This window comes from Phyllostomus hastatus, unplaced genomic scaffold (genome assembly GCF_019186645.2).
Source record: "Phyllostomus hastatus isolate PE091 unplaced genomic scaffold, TTU_PhHast_1.1 phas_contig_17, whole genome shotgun sequence".
NCBI lineage: Eukaryota > Metazoa > Chordata > Mammalia > Chiroptera > Phyllostomidae > Phyllostomus > Phyllostomus hastatus.
In genome coordinates this window covers 21,162,235-21,181,884 of record NW_025333664.1, presented here as the reverse complement: position 1 = coordinate 21,181,884, position 19,650 = coordinate 21,162,235, and the positions used below count along the sequence as shown (strand labels likewise).

Below are 19,650 nucleotides of genomic sequence, written 5' to 3'. Positions count from 1 at the left end.
TTATTCTTTCTGCTATGTCATGCTGCTTTAAAACTGGCCTTTCCTACTTTTGGATTTAGATTCATCCAAATATTCTGCTGCATCTATTGCTTCCTGGCTTGAAAGGCCTTATCTTAAATCTTACGTTTTCTTTTCTATCAGGTACCCAAGTTCAAGGCACTTCCTTTGCCTCATTTTGACACTATTAACCTGCCAGAGAAGAAGGTGAAGAATGCAACCCAGATTGAGCCTTTCTGCTTGGAGACTGATAAAAGAGGTGCTATAAAGGCACAGACTTGGAAATACCAGGTGAGGGCTTGGAAGAGCAGTTAAGACGTTAATGGCTTCTTTGTCGGTTTGTTAAAATGGGTAGACCCACTACACTGAAATTTATTTGGGAACTAACACATTGGATTATTTCAGAGTCTCCACTCTAAATCAGGGATCAGCAAACTTTCTCTATGAAAAAACAGATAGTAAATACATATGTTAGGTGTTGTTGGCTACATATGATCTCTGTCATGTAGTGTGTGTGTGTTTCAACTCTTCAATATTGTGACAGTCTCTCTTAGCTCAAGGGCTGTGCAAAAGGAAGTTGCAAGCTGGCTGAAGTGTGCTGACTTCTGCTCTAGGTGCTCATCTTGAGAATGTGAGAACTAGAAATTTTTTGCATCAGGAGTTTAAGATCTCATCCATTAGACTTGTTTATTAAATGTTCATTGGTTTCTCTTGGTGCTTTGTAAGAAATAGTATGGTGAAAATAGATTCTCAATATGGTATGCTGTTTTGTCAACATCGTGTGCTATTTGCTCTTTATAGAAGACAGGTGGTTAAAAACAATTAATTGGTTTTGGCTAGTTTCACTGGAATCTAATTCTGCCCTATCTGGAAAAAATTTTTCCTGAATTCCTAAGTTTGTCAGTATTTTTATATTGTCACTTACCTTGGACTATGTCCAAAAGGAGCTCTGGGCTAATTTTTGTGGGAAATCGCCCCTTTGGCAGCCCAAGAAATGTGGTCGCTGACATGACGGAGTGTAGGCTCCTGTCGGTGTGTTTCCTGGAAAACTCAGGGCCAGTGCTGGAACGCACTAGTGAGTCTCCCTTCCAAGGACCATGGCATAACATGTCTGTGGGGGGTATTTTCCATAATAAAAAAAGGTTTTTTTTAAGTTTTTCAGACATATACAAAAGTAGAATAGTATGATGAACTTTCATGAACCTGTAACCTGGTTCTGTAGTGATCAAAACATGTAAAATCTTACTTCATCTATAGTTCTATCTACTTATCTCTATACCTGGATACTTCTACCTACACATGATCACTTTGAAGCAAATCCTAGGTATCTCCTCATTTCATCTAAAAATACTTCAGTGTGTATCTTCAAAATGTAAGGGTTTGAAAAGCCATAGCCACAATACTATCATTGTAGCAAAAACATTAACAGTAATCCTTTAATGATGACAGGTAGTCAGCATTCATATGTCCCCAGATCTCTCAAAGTTTTTAAAATAGTTGAATTGTTCAAATCAGGATCCAGGTGAGGTCCACATGTAGCATTTGGTAAATCTCTAGACCCCGTGTAGTCTAGAGGCCTGTCTGCGTGCGTTCCCCGTGTTGAATGAACCGGGCTGGCCGTCCGAGAGCTTCCTGTGCTGTGGGCTCTGGTCCTCGCATCCCCGAGGTGCTGTTCCGTGTGCTCCTCCATCTGCTGCATCTCCTGTAGATGAGTAGTTATGTCAAGAACTTTAACTGAAGTCTAGTTAGTTGGTGGGGGCTCTTAAGATAAGGCCTTAAAATCACAGTTGACTTTTGTACAAGATGGGTTTCAACTGCATGGGTCCACTTATGCCTGGATTTTTTTCAGTAAAAACTATATTTTCTCTTCCTTATTTTCTTAAGATTTCCTTTTCTCTAGCTCAATTAATTGTAAAATACAGTGTATAATACGTATAACATACAAAATATGTGTTAATTGACTGTTTATGTTATCAGTAATGTTTCCAGTCAACAGTATGCTATTAGGAGGTAAGTTTGGGAGGAGTCGGAAGTTCTGTGAAGATTTTCAACTGTGTGGGAGCTTGGTGCCCTAATCCTCGTGTTTTTCAAGGGTCAGCTGTATCTTAAAGATACTTTCTAGCTCTCAGTGGGTCTAAATGATGTCAGTCTGCTCTACTCATTGTACAGGGGGTTTGAACTGGGGACTGGGTTCAGTCATCTGCTGTCTAGTGGATGCTGCAGTTAGAAACCCTAGAACTGGAGTCACGGAGGTGGTGGTCACAGCAAGTTGTCTGACAGACTCTCTCCCTAACAGCTGGAGGAAGAACTGAGACAACAGAAGGAAGCAGCTTGCTTCAAGGCTCGTCCAAACACCGTCATCTCACAGGAGCCCTTTGTTCCCAAGAAAGAGAAGAAATCCGCAGCTGGTAGTATTACATGTACTCTCGGGGGGTCAGGGCCACATTGTCGGACTTCCCCAGCGGAACACCTGGGACTCGGATGTGTCAGTAGAATGCTATGTCGGCCGGAAGCATTTGCCTGTAGAGGATACAGTTTTTCTTCCCCTGGAGTGGGTCTTTTACTTTGGTTGAACCCAGCAGCTGTGTTGAGTGGCAGAATGTGTTGGGGGCCAGATTCATAGAGCAAGAGCCTAGGCAAAGGCAGCTGGCATTCCAGTGACAGTTACAGGCTTTGCCCACCTGAAGAGTAACCAGGGAGGGAGGGAGAGGCAGGACTCTCTGGAGTGCACTCTGAAGCAGGCCTTGGCTGCAGAACATTTGGTTCTTAAGCACTGGGCAGGATGTCAGGAAATGGGTTCTTCCCCATCTCTCTGCCTCACAGTCTCTGTGTAGCTTTGAGCAGGCTGCCTGACCTGCATGGGTGTTGCGTTTCCCCTAATTGGTTAGTTTCCGGGGGGCCCTTCCAAGTTTGAAAATTCTAAGACTTTCTGTGTGTCATTGACTCTACCTTTCTTCCAACAAGGCTTCCTTAGTGCTCAGCCCTTCCCTTGCCGTGCATGTCCGTGCCCCTTGCTAGATCTATAGGGCCAGGTCTGTGTAGGCCCTACACCAATGTTCTCTCTGTTTCTGTACTCAGAGGGCCCTTCTGGTTCTCTAGTTCAGGAACCTTTTCAGCTGGCCACTGAGAAGAGAGCCAAGGAGCGGCAGGAGCTGGAGAAGAAAATGGCTGAGGCAGAAGCCCAGCGGGCGCAGCAGCTGGAGGAGGCCAGGCAGCAGGAGGAAGAGCAGCAGAGGAAGGAGCTGGCCAGGCTCCGGAAAGAACTGGTAATGGGCAGCAGGAGTGCTGACCAACCCCCAGTTGTCCCGGTTCTGTTTTGTCTGCACTTCACATTGGTCCGGAACGGATCTCAGGCGGCAACGTGGACACCTCAAAGAGGAGTGGGAGTGGGAAATCCCACAAATCGAGGGTGGCATTAAAGCAGAGATGTGAACTGGGGTTAAGATGTGTACGTTGTGATCCAGGTATCTGCTAGTTTGAGTCATTGTTTTGGCCCTTTTTAGGAACCAGCCTGTCAGTTATAAAACTTAGAGTATTCATCAGACCAAAGCAAGCCAGCTGTTTAAAAATAATGCATTTCTCCTTGGTATTAAATTCAGACAGAATTTCTTCCAAGGGTCTTCATAAGGGGAAATCATAAGGTACACAATGATGCATTATTTCACTTATTATTTCCTTTAGGTTTTCTTAAGAGCATTCATTGGTTACGAAAACCAATGTATTTTACAATTAGACAAAAACAAATAATTAGGGAAGGACATGAGAATTAGGCAGGAACTATTTTCATTTTCCTCTTAATACTCGACTCAAGTTCCTTGGAGTCACAGTGCATGTCGGTCCATGTGACTCTGCTAACACTAGCATCACCATTTAAATATTAGTTATCCTAAAAGGAAGCTTGATTCTCATTAGAGGGCCCTTTCTCTAGGAGCGCAGCAAGCCACATTAACTGCATCAGTGAGGAAGAGGATGGTTTTAGGTAGAACCTCATATGATTAATAAAAGAGGGAATATAGAAATACATAAGTTGTTGAGGTTTTGTCTACAAGTGCCAAGCTGGCAGCTGATGCAGCGGTTTGCAGAGGTGACTGGCTACAGGAGGGCTCTCAGGACAAACCGTTACAGGGGCTAGCTTCTCAGCAAAATCCAAGCTATTTTCTGATTCAATGAAAAAAAACAAACCCCAATATAGTCACCACTCCAGATACACCGAGAAAACCAAACCTTTTTCTACCCTCAGTTTCTTTGATTTTTCTTCAACACTTGGTCCTTGTTTCTTGTGTTCGTCCCCATCACAGAGCTGTTTCTTACAGCGTGTCTCAGTGCGGGCTGAGAGCAAGGTTCCGCCGGTGCTAGTTAGCGCTCTGTGAGCCCGGCCCTGAAGGATGGATGGGACCGGGCATTTTCCCAGCACCCCTCCCTAGCTATTGTTTTGGGGTTTTGTTTTTTTTGTCTGTGCTTTTGTTTAATATTAAGACTCAGTGAGCTTGAAACTGTACTCTAGCCAATTCTTAACATGCATCTCTTTTCTGCTGAAATTGAGTGCACCCTCTTCACACCCTAGAGATAACGCTGAAGCTGGAGGTAGGTTTGACATTCCTGAGTGTAAGCTGAGGGATCCAGCGAGACCTGAATAGAAACCTGCTTGGGCTCTAAAACTCGTAGGCTTTTCCATTATGCTGTGTTGCCCGTTTTTCCCCCTCTCTTTGAGTACGTGACTGGGATCTGTAAAACTGTGCAAACATTTTCTCAAGGGAAAAAAAACCCATAAGCGCAGTTTTCTCACATCCTTGTCAATGGTAACTTCGTTTCCCTTACTTTGCAGGTGCACAAGGCAAACCCAATACGCAAGTACCCGGGCGTGGAGATCAAGTCAAGTGAGCGGCCTCTGACTGTGCCTGTGTCTCCCAAGTTCTCCACTCGGTTCCACTGCTGAACTCGGCTGCGGGCTGCGGGCGCGGCCTGGGAGCGGAGCTGCGTGTTCCATCGCACCAGGAACCGTCTTCCTTTGTCACGGGGGCATGGAGAGAAGCCATTTCTCCAGACTGTTACCTACCCATGCCTGACAGAATGTGCCTGACAGCTGCTGACTGTGTTGAGAACTGTGACCCTGCATCACTGAGGCTGATAATGAGACTCAGCTCGTGTGTGTCTCGGGCACACTCTGTGTCGTTACTTCTGTTGACCCATCAGTTGACCTTTAAAATGGGTTTTAACTTTGCCTAGAATTGAGAGTCTTTATATCAGCACAGTGTTATTTCTTTTGTCCCTTCCCTAACTGCTCCCCCTTTTTTCTATTTTAAATCAGAAAATAAAGACAGTTAAATATTGAGATAGGATTTAACTTATGGCTTCAACGAGGAACAATCAGATTCTTCAACAAGTATATCAGATTCTTTCCTCTGCACAAGATAAATTCAGAGTTATGGGGCCCTGTGCTGTGAGGGGGAAAGCCTCGTGAGCTGCACATGAGGAAGGAGATGGTGTGGGCTGGTGGGGACCCTCACAGAGCCCCTGGCGAGCTGCAGGCCGAGCTGCCGTCTAGGTCTGCTCTCCCGTCATCGTGCTGATGGTGACGGGGAGCGCCATGCAGTACGCATTTTAGATCCTGCAGTGACTGGGGCTGGAATAAATACGTCTGTCTTCCCCTCCCTGTTTTTGTTATTTGATGTCTTAAAATTTGTCCAGCCCCTTTGGAGGAGGTCACGTCTTTTTGGGAAAAGGATACTTTGAGAGGAGGGTTCGGGTAGCAGGAAAGTGCTTTGCAACGTTTTTTCTGTCTTCCGTCAGAGTATCCTTCCGTATTTATGGACTCGCCCCCGGCAAGCACCCTGGAAGGCAGTCGTGTGTGCTGTGCCTTCGCACAGACTGCGCCTTCGTCCCTAAATGTGCTTTTTCTTGTCTGGTGAGCTCTTCCTTATAAGACTCAGCTCAAGAAAAATTTTTTCCATGAACCCTTCCTTGACCATCTGACCTCCCCAGATAAGGATGACCACTTCTTTTTCGTGCCTGCCCAGTGCTGCTTCTGTGTATCTGGTGCAGCAGCTACACCACCAAATCCCTTGGACTTGTTTACAAACCAGTAGAGACACAGACACCTACAATTATCTCAGTTCTATCTCTGTATTTCCTGTAGCTGGCACAGCATTTTCTCGGTCCATATTAAAGAGTGTACTTTCTTTGAGACCTGACGTTATTTATGAGCTCTGTTGTGTACCAGTCATGTTCTGCCCAGGCCAAGTCCTAGGCCTCATGGGTAATATTAAACCTAGTTTATATTCCTTTCGTTTATTCACTCAATGAGCATCATGTACAAGCCATTGTAGATTCAGCAAGACCTGACTTGCAGATCCCTGGGCCTCCTGAAGGCCCACAAACTGATGCAAAATACGGTTCCTTTATTCACTGCCTGGATGTGTATGGTGTACAGTTCCATTACTATTTACGTAGTTCATTTAACAAATAATTTGATGCCAACGGTACATAAGTTGGCGTGGTCTCCGGGAATACTGCAGTGAACAGAAATAGAAGACCTGGTCTTCACTGAGCTTACCTTTTATGGGGGAGACAGGTAATAAGCAAGGAACTGGCCTGTTCTGTCAGGTGATAAACGTTTCCCCAACTGTGTGTGGAGAACGGACGAGGGCGGGAGCCAGGGCGGAAGGTGGGAAACGGAGACTGCGGAGGTTCTGCCGTGGTCTGTGAGCTGGGGATGGCTCGGGTGGTGTGGTAGCAGCGGAGGGTGAGAAATGGTTGGATTCTGGACGTATTTGGAGGCCATAACTGGCAGCACTTGCTGACAGATTGGACGTGGAGTGGGGGCGGGGGGCGGGGGGGGGAGTTGAGGAGGGCACCCCGGATCCGCCCGAAACGGCGTTCTCCATCCCTTGTCCTCTGAGAAATCTAGTTCAACCCCGGGCCTCACATCTCCTGTGGATTGTCTGGGCTTCATTTTTCTTTTTTTTCTGATTGCCTTTTGCTTTGGTTTTTCACTTTCTGTTCATTTGATCCCCTCTCCTGGGTAGCTTTTCTCCCTGCCTATACTAGCCTCCGCCTTCTAACAGGTCACTGTTGCTCATATTCCATCTGATATGGTTCTTTTCGCTGTCCAGTTTTTGTTTTTGCTTGTTTCTGGTGGGAGAATAAATCCAGCCCTCTCATGGAGGGGCTTGGAAAGAGCATTACTGAGAATTACGGACTTGTGGGGTCCCTTCGTCACGTTTGCTTCACTCGATTACCTCCTCCGGACACGCCTGTGTCGGACTGGTGATACATGACAGTCATTTAGCAGAGCAAATAGCTGGAAATTGAGATGCAGCTATCCTTTGCTTCTCCCCAGAATTTCTCGGGTTCCCAGGGGCCCCCTGTTTCTCCCCAGCACAGTCTCTAGTATCGAGTCCTCTCTGGACTATCTCACATGGACTTCCCATGTCCCCCTGAAACTCCCAACTCCCCACTCTTACTTTGCAGAGAAATTCAGCTGCTTTATCTGTTCAGGCCATGTCCTGGAAGGAGCCTCTCAACACTCGGAGGCCACTCTGTAATTTTTCTAAAGAAAGAACCCGGCCAATAGGAATTGACTGAATTCTGAGAAATCTGGCCGTCACCCTTTGCTTGGCAATTGCACAAAGTTCCCAGCTTATGTGCATTGTTGCAATTCCCATGGTTTCTGGGAAGGCCTCTGTTTTCGGTGTTGTTTTGACTTGGTCAAGGTTTCCCTTTGCTAATAGTCCTGAGCTAATTTAAACACTTAGAAGATCATTGTCCACGCTTACTCTGGCTGATAGTTTGGTTCTCGGGTAATTGCTTTGTTGCCACCTTGACTGCTGTTTTAGTGCTTGCCGGCTGTTTCCCACAGAGCTTGTCCCTGGGAAGTGGAGCTTGGGTGGTAGACAGGCCGCGGTCGCAGCCACCCCATCACTTAGCAGAGATGAGACCTGGACCCGAGTAGATGTGAAACAGGATCAGACGTGACTGAGCAACGTGAGACGGAAGGAACAAGTGCGCAGGGAGATTCTTTTTGGGGGTGAGGTTTCAGTTCTTAAAGACGTTTCTTTTTAAGTAAAAATTGCAAAAGTAATACTGCCTTTTGGAAGCAAAATGATACCGATTGTATAGAACAAAACACGAACACCCCTTAACTTCCTCTATTCCCATTCCCCAGGAGAGACCCACTTAACAGTCGTGTATTCTTCCAGAAGGTGTTTTTATGTACACACAGATTTCTAGAGCATTTGTCTTTTTACAACAAAATGATTGCAGCATTCTGCCTTTTAATTTTAATTTGCTCTTTGAAAGGTTATGCATTCACATGGTTCAGAATTCAAAAGCTACCAAGGTCAAGTCTCCCACTCTTTCCTCCAGCCCCTCCCCTCCCCTCCCTCCCCTCCCCTCCCTCCCTCCCCCTCCCCTCCCCTCCCCTCCCCTCCAAGACAGTGCTGCCAGGTGTGCTTACTCACAGAGATGGCTTCTGCATATACGATTTCTCCCCCTCCCCTCCTCTTACTTTTACACAAATGGTGTCATACTCTACACTCTGTACCTCGCTCTTCTCATGGTCCACATTGAATGACGTGGTTCAGCTGCCACTGTGGGCATGTCCTGCCTGGCTTCCCCACTGAAGTCTGAAGCCTCTTAGGAGAATCTGGTGACCTGAAAGCAGATCTGCAGTGGGGTCTTGTTCCTCCACAGGTTGTCCCGGGCTACTGACCTCAGGTCCAAGGACTTGAGGGCGGGTCAGCAGCCCCTAGGCTTTTAGCTCCCAGCTTAGCTGAGCCTTGAGGGCTTATTGGCTTGTGTATCTGGTCAAACCTGTGCATCCCTTTAGGTAAATCTTGACATTGCTTTCTTTTCACGTCCCTTCTGAATAGCGTCTCCTGGGGAAGTTCCTCCTTGCTGAGAGTAGCAGTTAAAAAAGCCATTAGCCACGTAGCGGGGCTCCAGTTTCTGCACAGACAGGCTGAGTTACAGCTTGGTGGTGTGGATCCAGGTAGGAGTTGGTCAACATTTGGAACCCTGAGCTGCCATCTGCCCTGCAGCCTGCTGGGGTGGTCAGCTTAGACAACATATAAAGTTTCCTGGATGCGGGTCAAGCCCAGGCCTATGGAAGGAGCAGGGAGGGTAAACTGTGTGGTGCTTTGAGCGGTGACGAAGGCGTAACCAGGGAGCTGACATGTTTGCTCTGGCGCCAAGAATTCCAGGACAATTTGTTATCCAGCTGAAGCCAATATCGTTGCTACCAAAAAAGAAGCCGAGGGACAAAAGCATACTTTTTCCTTGTTGCCTCAGTCTTCTTGCATACCCACTCTTTTCTAGTTCTGTAGGGAATGTTACCCACATGGAAAATGTCTGGTGATATTCGCTATTCTCTTGCAGGAGAGGGAGAGGCTGGGCTCAGGCCAGAGCCTGGCTTTTATGTGCCGAAGGTGTCAGCTTCCTGAAAGGGCCTGACAAATGCAGACCTCACTCACTCGCAGAAACCATAGTTGGAGGGGCAGGGGTAAAAGGCTTAGGGTTATGAAAAGACTAGGTTTTATTTAGGAACTATTTCACCAGACTAAGCCTAACCTTAGTATATCCATTGCCCTCTCCCCTTTCTTGAAACTTTTATTAGAAAGGAAATAAAACTGCATGTTTCTGATGTGCTGAGGCCCACACAGTGATGGGACTGGTACCCCAGAGCCTCGCGGGCAGGTGTGCGCATGTGCGAGCATCGGTAGCCCGGTGCCATGGCCAGCTCGTTTGGGCATGAGTGGTATTTTCTCTGGTCTTCTTTCAACAGCAAGGGTGGGAGACGTCGTTTGCAGTTGGTCAAGACGCTGAATAGTCAGTGGTCCTAACTTGTGCTGTGAAAAGCGGTTCGGGCAGCATTGTTCAGGCTCATGTGATGTAAGGAGAGATGACGTCTCTAGCCAACACTGACTGTCTCTTACAGGCACTCTATCACTAAGTCACTAGGAAGTGACTTTAAATTTGCCTTGTGCAAAAACTTCACAGTGTTGTTATTTTCAGTTTTTAAATTGGGGTTTACTGTTCATTAGATACAATTTGGAACATGCCTGATAATAGGATGAAAGAAAAGAAAAACCCATACTCCCATCACCCGTCTTGAACACTGGTGTTTCTTTGTTTAATCTCTTTTTCCCTGTGTAAAACTTTAGTCTGTTTTTCTGCATTGTAGGTGTTTATATATAGTTTGTATTCTGCTTTTTTTTACTTAGCATAGCAGTAACACAAATATTTTTCCTATATTACTGCATACCTTGTAAATGCCAATTTTAACAGACGCATATGGTCCATTGTTTTGAGTTTGCTTCTCTCTGTTGAAAATGCTTGTTTTGCAAAGGATTTTTTTCAGAATCTGTTTATAGGACAGATTTGTCTGTATTTGCTTCCCTCTAATGTATCATGTCTGTCTCAACTTTAAATGACTGTTTCCAACCACTTAGTTAAACTTTGTAAATAAAATATTAAAAGGAAATCAAATCCCCTCCCCAAAGCATAGTTAATGACATTATTATTCTGGCATACCCATTTGCAAAGTGGAAGGTTCCCTTTGGCTGATGTGATGGCGATGTTACTGGCACCCACGCCCCACGAAACATTTATTGGCATCTAGCAGAGCCTTTCTGGAGAGGACTCCGGTTGTGTTCAAGTCTTGGAAGGCTGCCTCTCGGATGCAGTGGGCTGTTATCTCCAAGCCTTCAGATCAGACTTGAAAGAACGCCCTTTGTCCTCACACTCGCTGGGGCCGTCGTGTGCTTTCGGGGACGAATAGCACGAACAGGATCTCACCTCTGCCACTGACACCGTATTCTAACTAGCGAGTCACTTCCCTTTTCTGGCCCTCAGTTTCCACATCTGTCAAATGAGGAGATGGAACTAGATTGATAAGGCTCCTTTCAGCTTGAATATCTTCAGATTTTTTTTTTTTTTTTGGCAACGCGTTTTCACTCCACCAGCCCCACTTTAGAGTTAATATTTTTTCTGTAACCAGCTACGAGAGGGCACTTCTAGCAAACTCTCTGGCCCCTGGAGTTTCATTTGAATTTCAGTGAAGTGTGTTGGAGACCATTTTGCCATCTTGTTGAGGACTTTCCAAGGGTTATTCTGGAAGCGGAAATCTCTTCCAAATCACTCCAGGGGACTAATCCCTGAATAACGTCCTCTGACACACACACATATTTTCTGATGTTTCTCTTGACCTTGGAAATGGTTAAAGACTGCACAGAATGTTCAGCGGATTCTTACAGACCGCTGCCCGAAGTCCCTCCCAGGCTTGGTGACTTCAAGGTGTGAAGTTAGCCAGTGGCGGTTCTGCTGTTGTTGGAAGCAACCCGAGGGCATCACAGTCACACAGACGCCTAGCCTGGCTGTTCCTCTGTTTCTCCCCACAGCGATTCAGTCTGTACAGTGTCTGTGGTCACAGGGCCTTAGCTCGTTTGGGGACAAGTGTCGCAGGGCTCAGGAGAAATGAGACCAGTTGGAGGGATGAGCCCTAGATCGGGAATTGCAAGAGTGCTTTCTGGCTTTGCGACCTTGAGCAGGTCGTTTGAATTCCCTGCACTTCGGTCTCCTCGTCTTGGGAGTTATGATGATGTTTCCGGGAAGGACTGTCCTCCAGCCCTGTGCGTGAGGATTTGCTCCCAGCTTCAGCAGGACCCAGCTGCACTCTGGGCAGCAGTGACGACTGTCATGTTGGGCACTCACTTATCCCTGCCGGGCAGTGTGACTCAGCCGTGTATTCGGTAGTAATTGTCCGCGGGTATGTGTCACCAGGGGTTGCCAGAACCCCCTGCTATTTACTCAAAGCTAACAGCCTAACAGGACAGGGCCGCAGGCGCTATGTGACAGCCAGCTAAAGGAGCAGGGAGACTTCTCGGGGAGGAGGCTGCCTGCGGGTTTGTGCAAGAAAGGCAGGGGTTTGAAGTGGGTCCATAGAAATCTCGTCCTTAATGGCTGGAGCTCAGTGTCTACACTGCAGGTTCTCTGGTCTTATCTGCTCATTAGCTGCTTTCTCTCACCATTTGTTACTGCGGAATAGAAAATGAACACAGGAAGCAACAGAGCAGTCAGAAGTTGGGAAGAGCTGCCACTAGCGCCCCCTTTCACCAAACCACTTAACTTTTTGTGCGCCTCCCCCTCCTGGAACACCAGCTGTACTGACAGTGGGGTCTGCCGTCTGTGTGTTCCTCAGCAAGCGCCCAAACCCTCCTGCACACCCAGAGGTCTCGTGAGAACCAGTAGGGGCTGGCAGGCTGGACGTTCAGCAAGTGGGGCTGGGGACTTGCCTCCGGGACAGTGGTCCTCAGAGTGTGGTCTGGGGACCGGCAGACCAGCGTCACTGGGACTAGAAATGCCAGTTCTCCAGCCCCACTCCCGGCCCCCTGAGTCAGACGCTCTGGCAGCACTGTGCACGCTGACAAGCCCTCCGGGGCTGCAATGCACTCCCAAGCGTGAGGACCACTGTGCCGCCAGGAGAGGGCCCCGCAGGTCTCCCAACCCAAAGGTCTCTCTGGGCAGGGAGCCAGCAGCTGTTCTATCCTGTGACCCTCAGTGCCCGGGCCCGGCGAGAGCCAGTCTAGCGGGCCACACCTCTCCCCACCAGAGCTCCCTGGGGAGGCGCCTTTGTGCCGTCTGTTCGCATCGACCAGGAGAGCCACCAAGTTTGCTGAGTGGGTTTTTATCTCCTTTTGCGAAGTCCTTAACCAAGACTTTGTGACCAGCGTGAAGATGGAGGAAAGAATGCTTTTCCATATGTCCTTCCAAAAAGTCACGTGACAGATAAGGAAACTGAGGCTCAGAGTTTAAGTTATTTTCCAGAAGTTCACAATGCGAGTAAGTGGCAGAGTCAGAATCCGGATCCAGGTCTCCCTGTCCCCAAGTGCCCTGTCCGCCACATCCGTGGCATTCCTTGAGTGGAGCCAGCTGCAGGCTTTGTCATTAGGGATTGGGAAGCCCCTGCTGTTTACCCAAAAGTAGCAACCTAACAGGACAGGGACACAGCCGCTTGTGAACCAGCCAGTGACAGGAGCCGGGAGACTCCTCAGGGAGAAGGCCACCCGGGACCCTGTGCTCTCCTGGCTCTTTTTAGAATCAAGTGGCCCTTGATTGAAGAGCCCCGGGCAAAAAAGAGATTGTCGCACTCCAGGACCAGCAACTCCAGACCTGGGAGCACGTGTCTTGCTTGTGAAGGCTGCAGTTTGGGCTGGGGTCGGCACCGAACTCTTCACCTTGCTGCGGAACCTCTAGCTGAGCTTCCCAGAGGCTGGGAGGCAGGTCCTCTCCTCAGTTTCACACAGCAGGCATCTCCTCAGACCTTTCCGGATGCTTGGGTTCCTGTCAGGGATGCGGTGGCTGCCAGTCAATTAAGTCACAGGCCTCAGCAGGCCTAAGTGCTAGCCAAGGTGGTCAGCGTGCCAAGCGCCGACGGCTGGAAGGTGCTTGGCCCGGCCCACTCATCCTTTATTTGGACACCCTCGGCACCCACACGGGCCCTCTTCTCCCAGCAGCCACTCAGAGCTTGCATGCACCCCCTGGTTCTTATGGTAACTCAGTTTAGCAAACGGACCTAAGTTTTTATAAATAGCACCGTGGTGGGCGGAGGAGCTGGCCTCTGCTCCCGGGACAGAAGACGCATTCCCTACTTTTGGAGCCATTTCTTGGGATCGAGTGACAGGAGGGACTTCTGGGACAGATAAAGCCCAGTCACTCTCAACTCCCAGGTCTCTCCTTGGCCGTTGGGTCTTGCTCCTACTCTTCTATGTGTTTTTGCTCAGCCCCCGGCCCCACCAGGGCGGCCTTCCTGAGGTGGTGCTTCCAAGTCTGCTCCCGGGACGTTTCCTGTTCTTGGAACAGCTGCACCAGCCTGGGGTCCCCTCCTGCCACTTGATCCTGTCGGGAGGTGTCCAGTGGCTGTGGTCAGTTTTCAGATGACCTTGTTCCTCTGACGTCATTAGCTGGCTATTTCTGGCTTTGCTGTTTATGCCGCAGAGAAGTCGGGCTGAGATGGGGGAGAGGGAGAAAGCTAAGGAGGAGCTGGTCTGGGTGCCCATAGTTCCGGGCCCTGTCGAAGTAGCAGCATTTATTGGTCAGCATTTACAGAGCACCTACTGAGTGCCAGGCCCTAGGGCTTCCAGGCTGGTGATGTAGTCATCTCCACTCACAGACTGACTTTTCGGCAGACGTCGACTCTGTGGCGTGGAGTAGTAAGTGTGAGGATGCTGAGCCAGACGGCTTGGGTTTACACCCCAGCCCCACGAGAATCCTCTCTCTAAAATCTTGGGCAAGTCACCCCTCTGTGCTTCAGTTTCCTCTCGGAAATGGGAGTAATAACAGTATTTACCTCATAAATTTGCTTATTAAGATTGAAGGGGTTAATACCCATGTCTAGCATATGGTAAATGCACAGTAAACATGAGCGGCTATTCCTGTTAACGTCAGCACATTTTGTACAGGGTACAGAATCCACTGACACAGTCTCTGTGTGTTCGGAGCGGGCATCTGCGTCCCCAGAGCCCCAGATGCTGGGACAGCGTGCATAGTCGATACAAGTCAGAACAGAGCCCCACCCGTGTACACTGCTTCGCCCAGGGGCATTCCAGGGAAATGCAGTGGCATCCTGGCCCTGGGACGGCCTCAGAGCAGTGGCTCTCAACCCTGACTGCACACCAGAATCTTCTGGGGAGATGTAAAAAAGAACCCACAGCCTGGGCTCTACCGCTGAGCGTTCTGATTCAACTGGTCTGAGCTCAGGGGGCGCTCAGGCTTCGGGAGCTGTGAACGCTCTCCAGGCGTCCCCATGTGCATCAGCCTTGAGGGGCACAGCCCAGAGGGCTCTAGAGGGATGTGCATCGTGGGATTTCCACGGGCTGCGCCCATGGGACACTCCCACTGGTGCCTCAAAGCTGGTCCCCTGACAGGGGGGCTCCTCAAACTTGGGTGTGCATGAAAACCACCTGAAATGCTGGTGACCGAGACACATTCCAGGGAGGCTTCTTCTTCTCCTTTTTTTATTTTCCCTATCCTCGCCCAAGGATATATTTATTGACTTTAAAAAGAAGGGAGAGAAAGGGAGAAACACCAATCAGTTGCCTTCCAAACACGTCCAACCAGGCATCGAATCTGCAACTTAGTTATGTGTCTTGACCGGGGATCGAACCCTCAAACTTGTGGTGTACAGATGCTCCAAATGAGCCACCTGGCAAAGGTGCGGGGGCTCCACTTGAAGCCACCTCTGGGGTCTGGGCACTGAGGGAGCCTGCACTGGCCGGGTCCCTGGCTGAGAAATCATCGCTGATCACAGTCCTGAGATTCCTCTGAAGCCCCACCGGGTGTGACAGCTCACGTGTAGCTCCTCCCATTTTCTGTCTTGAATTGTAGAAATATGAGTCCATATTGATATGTTTTGAATTATTTATTAATCTACTCAGTTACAAATAGTCAGTTCAGAAAAACTTACAAAAACCAAAGAGTAAAAGTTGTGTACCATACCTGTTCATAGGCATATTTCTACTCTACCAGACACTTTCTCTATAAATATTTTTAATAAAAACGAATCCCAAGTTCATGAATGATTTGACAGTCTTTTCCACCTAAAATGCGCTATGTGATGATGCTACAGCTTGTCCCCAACTCCATCTCTCTGTCTCCAACGTGACTAGTGTAGTCCTTGCCAGAGAGTAAAACACTCAGCAAGTAATCTTTGCAATGAAACGCTACGACTCTGGGGTGGGACAGTGCCTCATCTGAGCTCCCAGAGAAACCTGTCCACTGGACATACAGCCTTGGGGGCAGGAGAGAGGGTCCGCTGTAAGGACAGCAGCCTTACCTAACTTACCTAGAACTTGTCCAGAGGCCTGACAGGTAATGCCAAAGCCCCGGGCTCAGGGGCCCCGGGTGGGAGAGGGCCGGAGAAAACAGGGGCCCCGGGTGGGAGAGGGCCGGAGAAAACAGCCCTGAGCGGCTCCCATACCAGGACCAGAGGGAAGTTGTGAGGGGACTTGGCTGCTCTCCTGAGAGTCAGAAGGTCATTGCTCAACTCCCTAAATTTTCCATCACAGCCGAGCAGGGTGAGGCTGGGAAATGTCTCCTCTGAGCAGGTCCTTTTAAAAGCATCTTGGCTAGATCAATTTCCTCCTAGGAGCCAAGGAAGCAGTGCCCGGCTGGAGTTAACCCCTCCACTCCCAAGGAAATCCCAGGAATGGGTGAGCCCGAAAGCCCAGGCTTCTGAAGCGCAGAGCCATCCAGGGCAAGAGGCCTAAGGAGCCGTGAACTCTGGCTGGAGATGCCTTCCCTCTGGCCTTGTTAAATCCAACAGGCATAATTGCATCCTGCTGACCTTAATTCCTCTGGCAGGTTTAATTGGTCCTGGCATTGCCCTACTTCCTGCCCTGCCCCTGGAGAGGCAAAAAACGTTGGCTGCACAGCTGGTGCAGGGTGGGAAAGCCCCTTTTTAAGGGTGGGCAGGGGCTCTGGCAGCCCCCAGCTGGGTGGAGGAGGTTTCCCTGTGCCCCACCCTGTGCCTCCAAGGGAGAGCCGAGGCGAAGCTCAGGGACTCCCAGGAACAGCTGGCCAAGCTCTGCTCAGCCTGGGCGGCCAGCAAGCTGCGGGCCATCCTGTGGATCCGGAAAGCAGGCCAGCCTCTCGTTCTAGCGGGAGGGACCACAGAGGAGGCTGCAGGGACAGCTGAGCCCTCTATCTGGAGTGTCCACACCACTGTGGAGACCCCACAGGGGCAGTGACAGTGCCACAGGGATAGCGCCAAGCACTCTGATACCTGTGCTCACTACATGCTCCCAGCCACCCGGGGAGAGAGACCCCGGGCAGATCGATGGGTGACAAGCCAAGCCTTGGATTAGGTGGTTCCAACCCACCTCTGTGAGTTTGCTCAGTGACTCAGTTTTCCTGTCACATCTTTGAAATGGGGTTGAAATAGGTGACATTTTAAAAGCACTTACTATGTACCCATGCACTATTCAAAATGCTTTCTACCCTTCCCCTGGGTGGAAGATGCCCCTCCTACAGATGCGGAAACAAGCAAAAGCATTTGCCCATGCCTCAGTTCTTAGTCTCAGCTTGATTGACAGAGCTCCTAACCACTACCTAGATTGCCAGAATTGAATGGAGGACATTCATGAAGCTGCTTACCTAGGGTCTGGCCTGTTTACGTAAGTTTAAGAAATGCTAGTTATTGCCCTGACTTGTGGGGCTCAGCTTCGTGGGCGCTGTCCCTTAAACCAAAATGTCACCGGTTCGATTCCAGGTCAGGGCACATGCCTGGGTTTCGGGTTTTGTCCCTGGTTGGGGTGTATACAAGAGGTGACCGATCAGTGTTTCTCTCTCACATCGATGTTTCTCTCCCTCTCTTTCACCCTCTCTTCCCCTTTCTCTAACAATAAATAAATAAAATCTTTTTCAAAATGCTGGTTATTATTTGGGAATCACAACAGTGACAAAGGTAGCAAAATCACACCCCTTACATTGTCCCAGCCTGGACTGTGGTCTCCTCAGGAGGTGGCTCTGGATTTGCAGCCGCTCAGTAACTGCGTGACTCTAGAGACAAGACTCTTACCCTTCTCAGCATCTGTTTCTGCGCCATTAAAGGGGTCTGACCCTTGGCCCCTGGAGTCCCTTGTGAGGACCTAATGGGCTGGGTGAAGCCTTTGACAGAGTCAGGCGTGGCCCGTCGTGGGCCCTCACTCAAGAGATGAGCGGTATTGACAACACACACGCTGATAACGAGAGGGCATCAGCAAAGGCCGCCCCAGGGTAATCCCGCAAACCCAGTCCAGACTCACGCTAGTCACTCCCCCCCAACACTGACTGGCAAGCACACCTTGTGCTGGGAGCACATGTGAACATCACACTGCCTCTGACCTCTAGGGGCTCCCAGACGGTGTCAACAGTGGGATCAGCCCGGGGTTGAAGGAGGCCAGAGGAGGGATGTCTAGCATTACAAGCTCAACTAGAACCTGCTGTGGGGATGACCCGATGGAGGCCTGGGGCTCCTGATAATAGGCCCAGAGAGGAGGTGTTTCAACTATCGGAATGCTGAGACCCCCATGGGGAGAGTGGGCAAGGCATAGGCTGGGAAATTTTACGGAAGAGAGAGAACTCTGGGTTGTGAAGAAGGACATTTCCAGCTCAACTCCCTCGTGGAGTGACTTGGGGCAAACTGCTCACTCTTTTTGTGTTTTAAGATTTTATTTATTTATTTTTAGAGAGAGGGTAAGGGAGGAAGAAAGAGGGAGAGAAACATCAATGTGTGGTTGCCTCTAGGATGCCCCCCAACAGGGACCTGGCCCACAACCCAGGCATGTGTCCCGACTGGGAATCAAACTCATGACCCTTTGGTTTACAGACCGGTGCTCAATCCACTGAGCCACACCAGCCAGGGCAAGTTGCTCACTCTTTCAGTCCTCCCTGTCTTCATCTAGGAAGTAAGATGAAAGCTCCCCAGAGTTGAATTATCAAGATGATATTTTAAGACTCAGAAAAGTGGGAGCTCCCTTCTTTTCAGAGAGCCTGGGCTCAGTCCCAGCTCAGTCCCTGCCAAACCGGACTGCTTTGGGTTAGTCACTTACCCTCGCCGTGCCTCAGTTTCCCCATCTGTCGTCATGCCTACCTTGCCGGGTTGTTCTGAAGATCACATGAGTGAATCAACACAAGAGCACTTGGAACGGGGCCTGGTGCACGTGGCAAGTACTAGACAGGCATTAGCTGTGATTTTTGCTTTCCAGAAAAGGCAGGCCATCGAGTGGACCTTGCGGAGAGACATGGGGGTGGCCAGGAGAGGGGTGCCAGGAAGAGCAAAAGCCATCAGGAAGGAGGAAGGAGCTCCAGCTCTGGTTTTTTATCGCCTGCACTGTCCCCCTCTGACTAGCATTCTGTCCACACAGTTCATGGTTCAAACGAAAGGTGAAAGGCATTCATCTCCCTCCCACCCCGGCCCCATTGTTGGCTTTTCCTGCCAAAACCATTGTTACGTGCACAGAGTGAAAATGTATATGTCATTACATATACAATTTCCTTAAATATTATATATTTTACTCCCTTGCCCCCAAATGATAGCTTTTTCTGCATGTTACTCTGCACCTGGCTTTTTTTTTTTTTCCCTGCTTTGGAGGTTGCTTCCTTCCTATCAGTTCATTCACAGATTCCTCACCCTCTTTTACAGCTGAGATGTAGTTTCCCATTGCTTAGACGTGCTGTATCCTCAGGTCACCCCCGCCCTGTTCCATCCAAGGGCAGGGGGTGTCTCCACCATTTACAGAGGGGCTGAAGCTCGCCACAGTCAGGACCTGAACCCAGACGCCCACTCCAGAGCTATTTCCAATGCACACAGCTCGGCTAGTTCTCAAGTTCCCTTCAGAGAAAGGCTGGGGGCAGACAGTGCCTGGGTGATGGGAGACCCCTTGGATCATACCTCACCCCACCCCATCTTGGTCAGAACACCTCAGGCTGGAGCGGCCCCCGAGGGCACCCCTTCAGGGGAAGACCCTTGGAAAAGACTGTCCATCAGCCCCCTCCTTCCAGGTGAGCCATTGGCGAGACCGGGGGCAGCTGGGGGTGGGGGCCCTGAGCACTGACCATCTCCCACAGCCACTTGGGACAACTTCCACCTCCCCAGGAGCCCAAGAAAAAAAAAGACAT

The 19,650-nt window shown here is 49.4% G+C and overlaps 1 protein-coding gene across 2 annotated transcripts in view; it reads left to right on the top strand.

The window, feature by feature from the left end:
- The window catches only part of TPX2 (TPX2 microtubule nucleation factor), a 46,124-nt gene extending 40,795 nt beyond the window's left edge, over positions 1 to 5,329 (top strand). Inside the window, exons 15-18 of one of the 2 annotated variants that reach the window (XM_045833684.1) lie at positions 142 to 288; positions 2,294 to 2,405; positions 3,097 to 3,263; positions 4,823 to 5,329. In XM_045833684.1, the coding sequence (XP_045689640.1) occupies positions 142 to 288; positions 2,294 to 2,405; positions 3,097 to 3,263; positions 4,823 to 4,933 (537 nt within the window). In that variant the 3' untranslated portion in view covers positions 4,934 to 5,329. Of the gene's footprint in view, positions 1 to 141; positions 289 to 2,293; positions 2,406 to 3,075; positions 3,264 to 4,822 lie in introns of both variants that reach the window. The other variant, XM_045833683.1, reaches the window with a different exon arrangement.
- Positions 5,330 to 19,650: the final 14,321 nt, after the last annotated feature.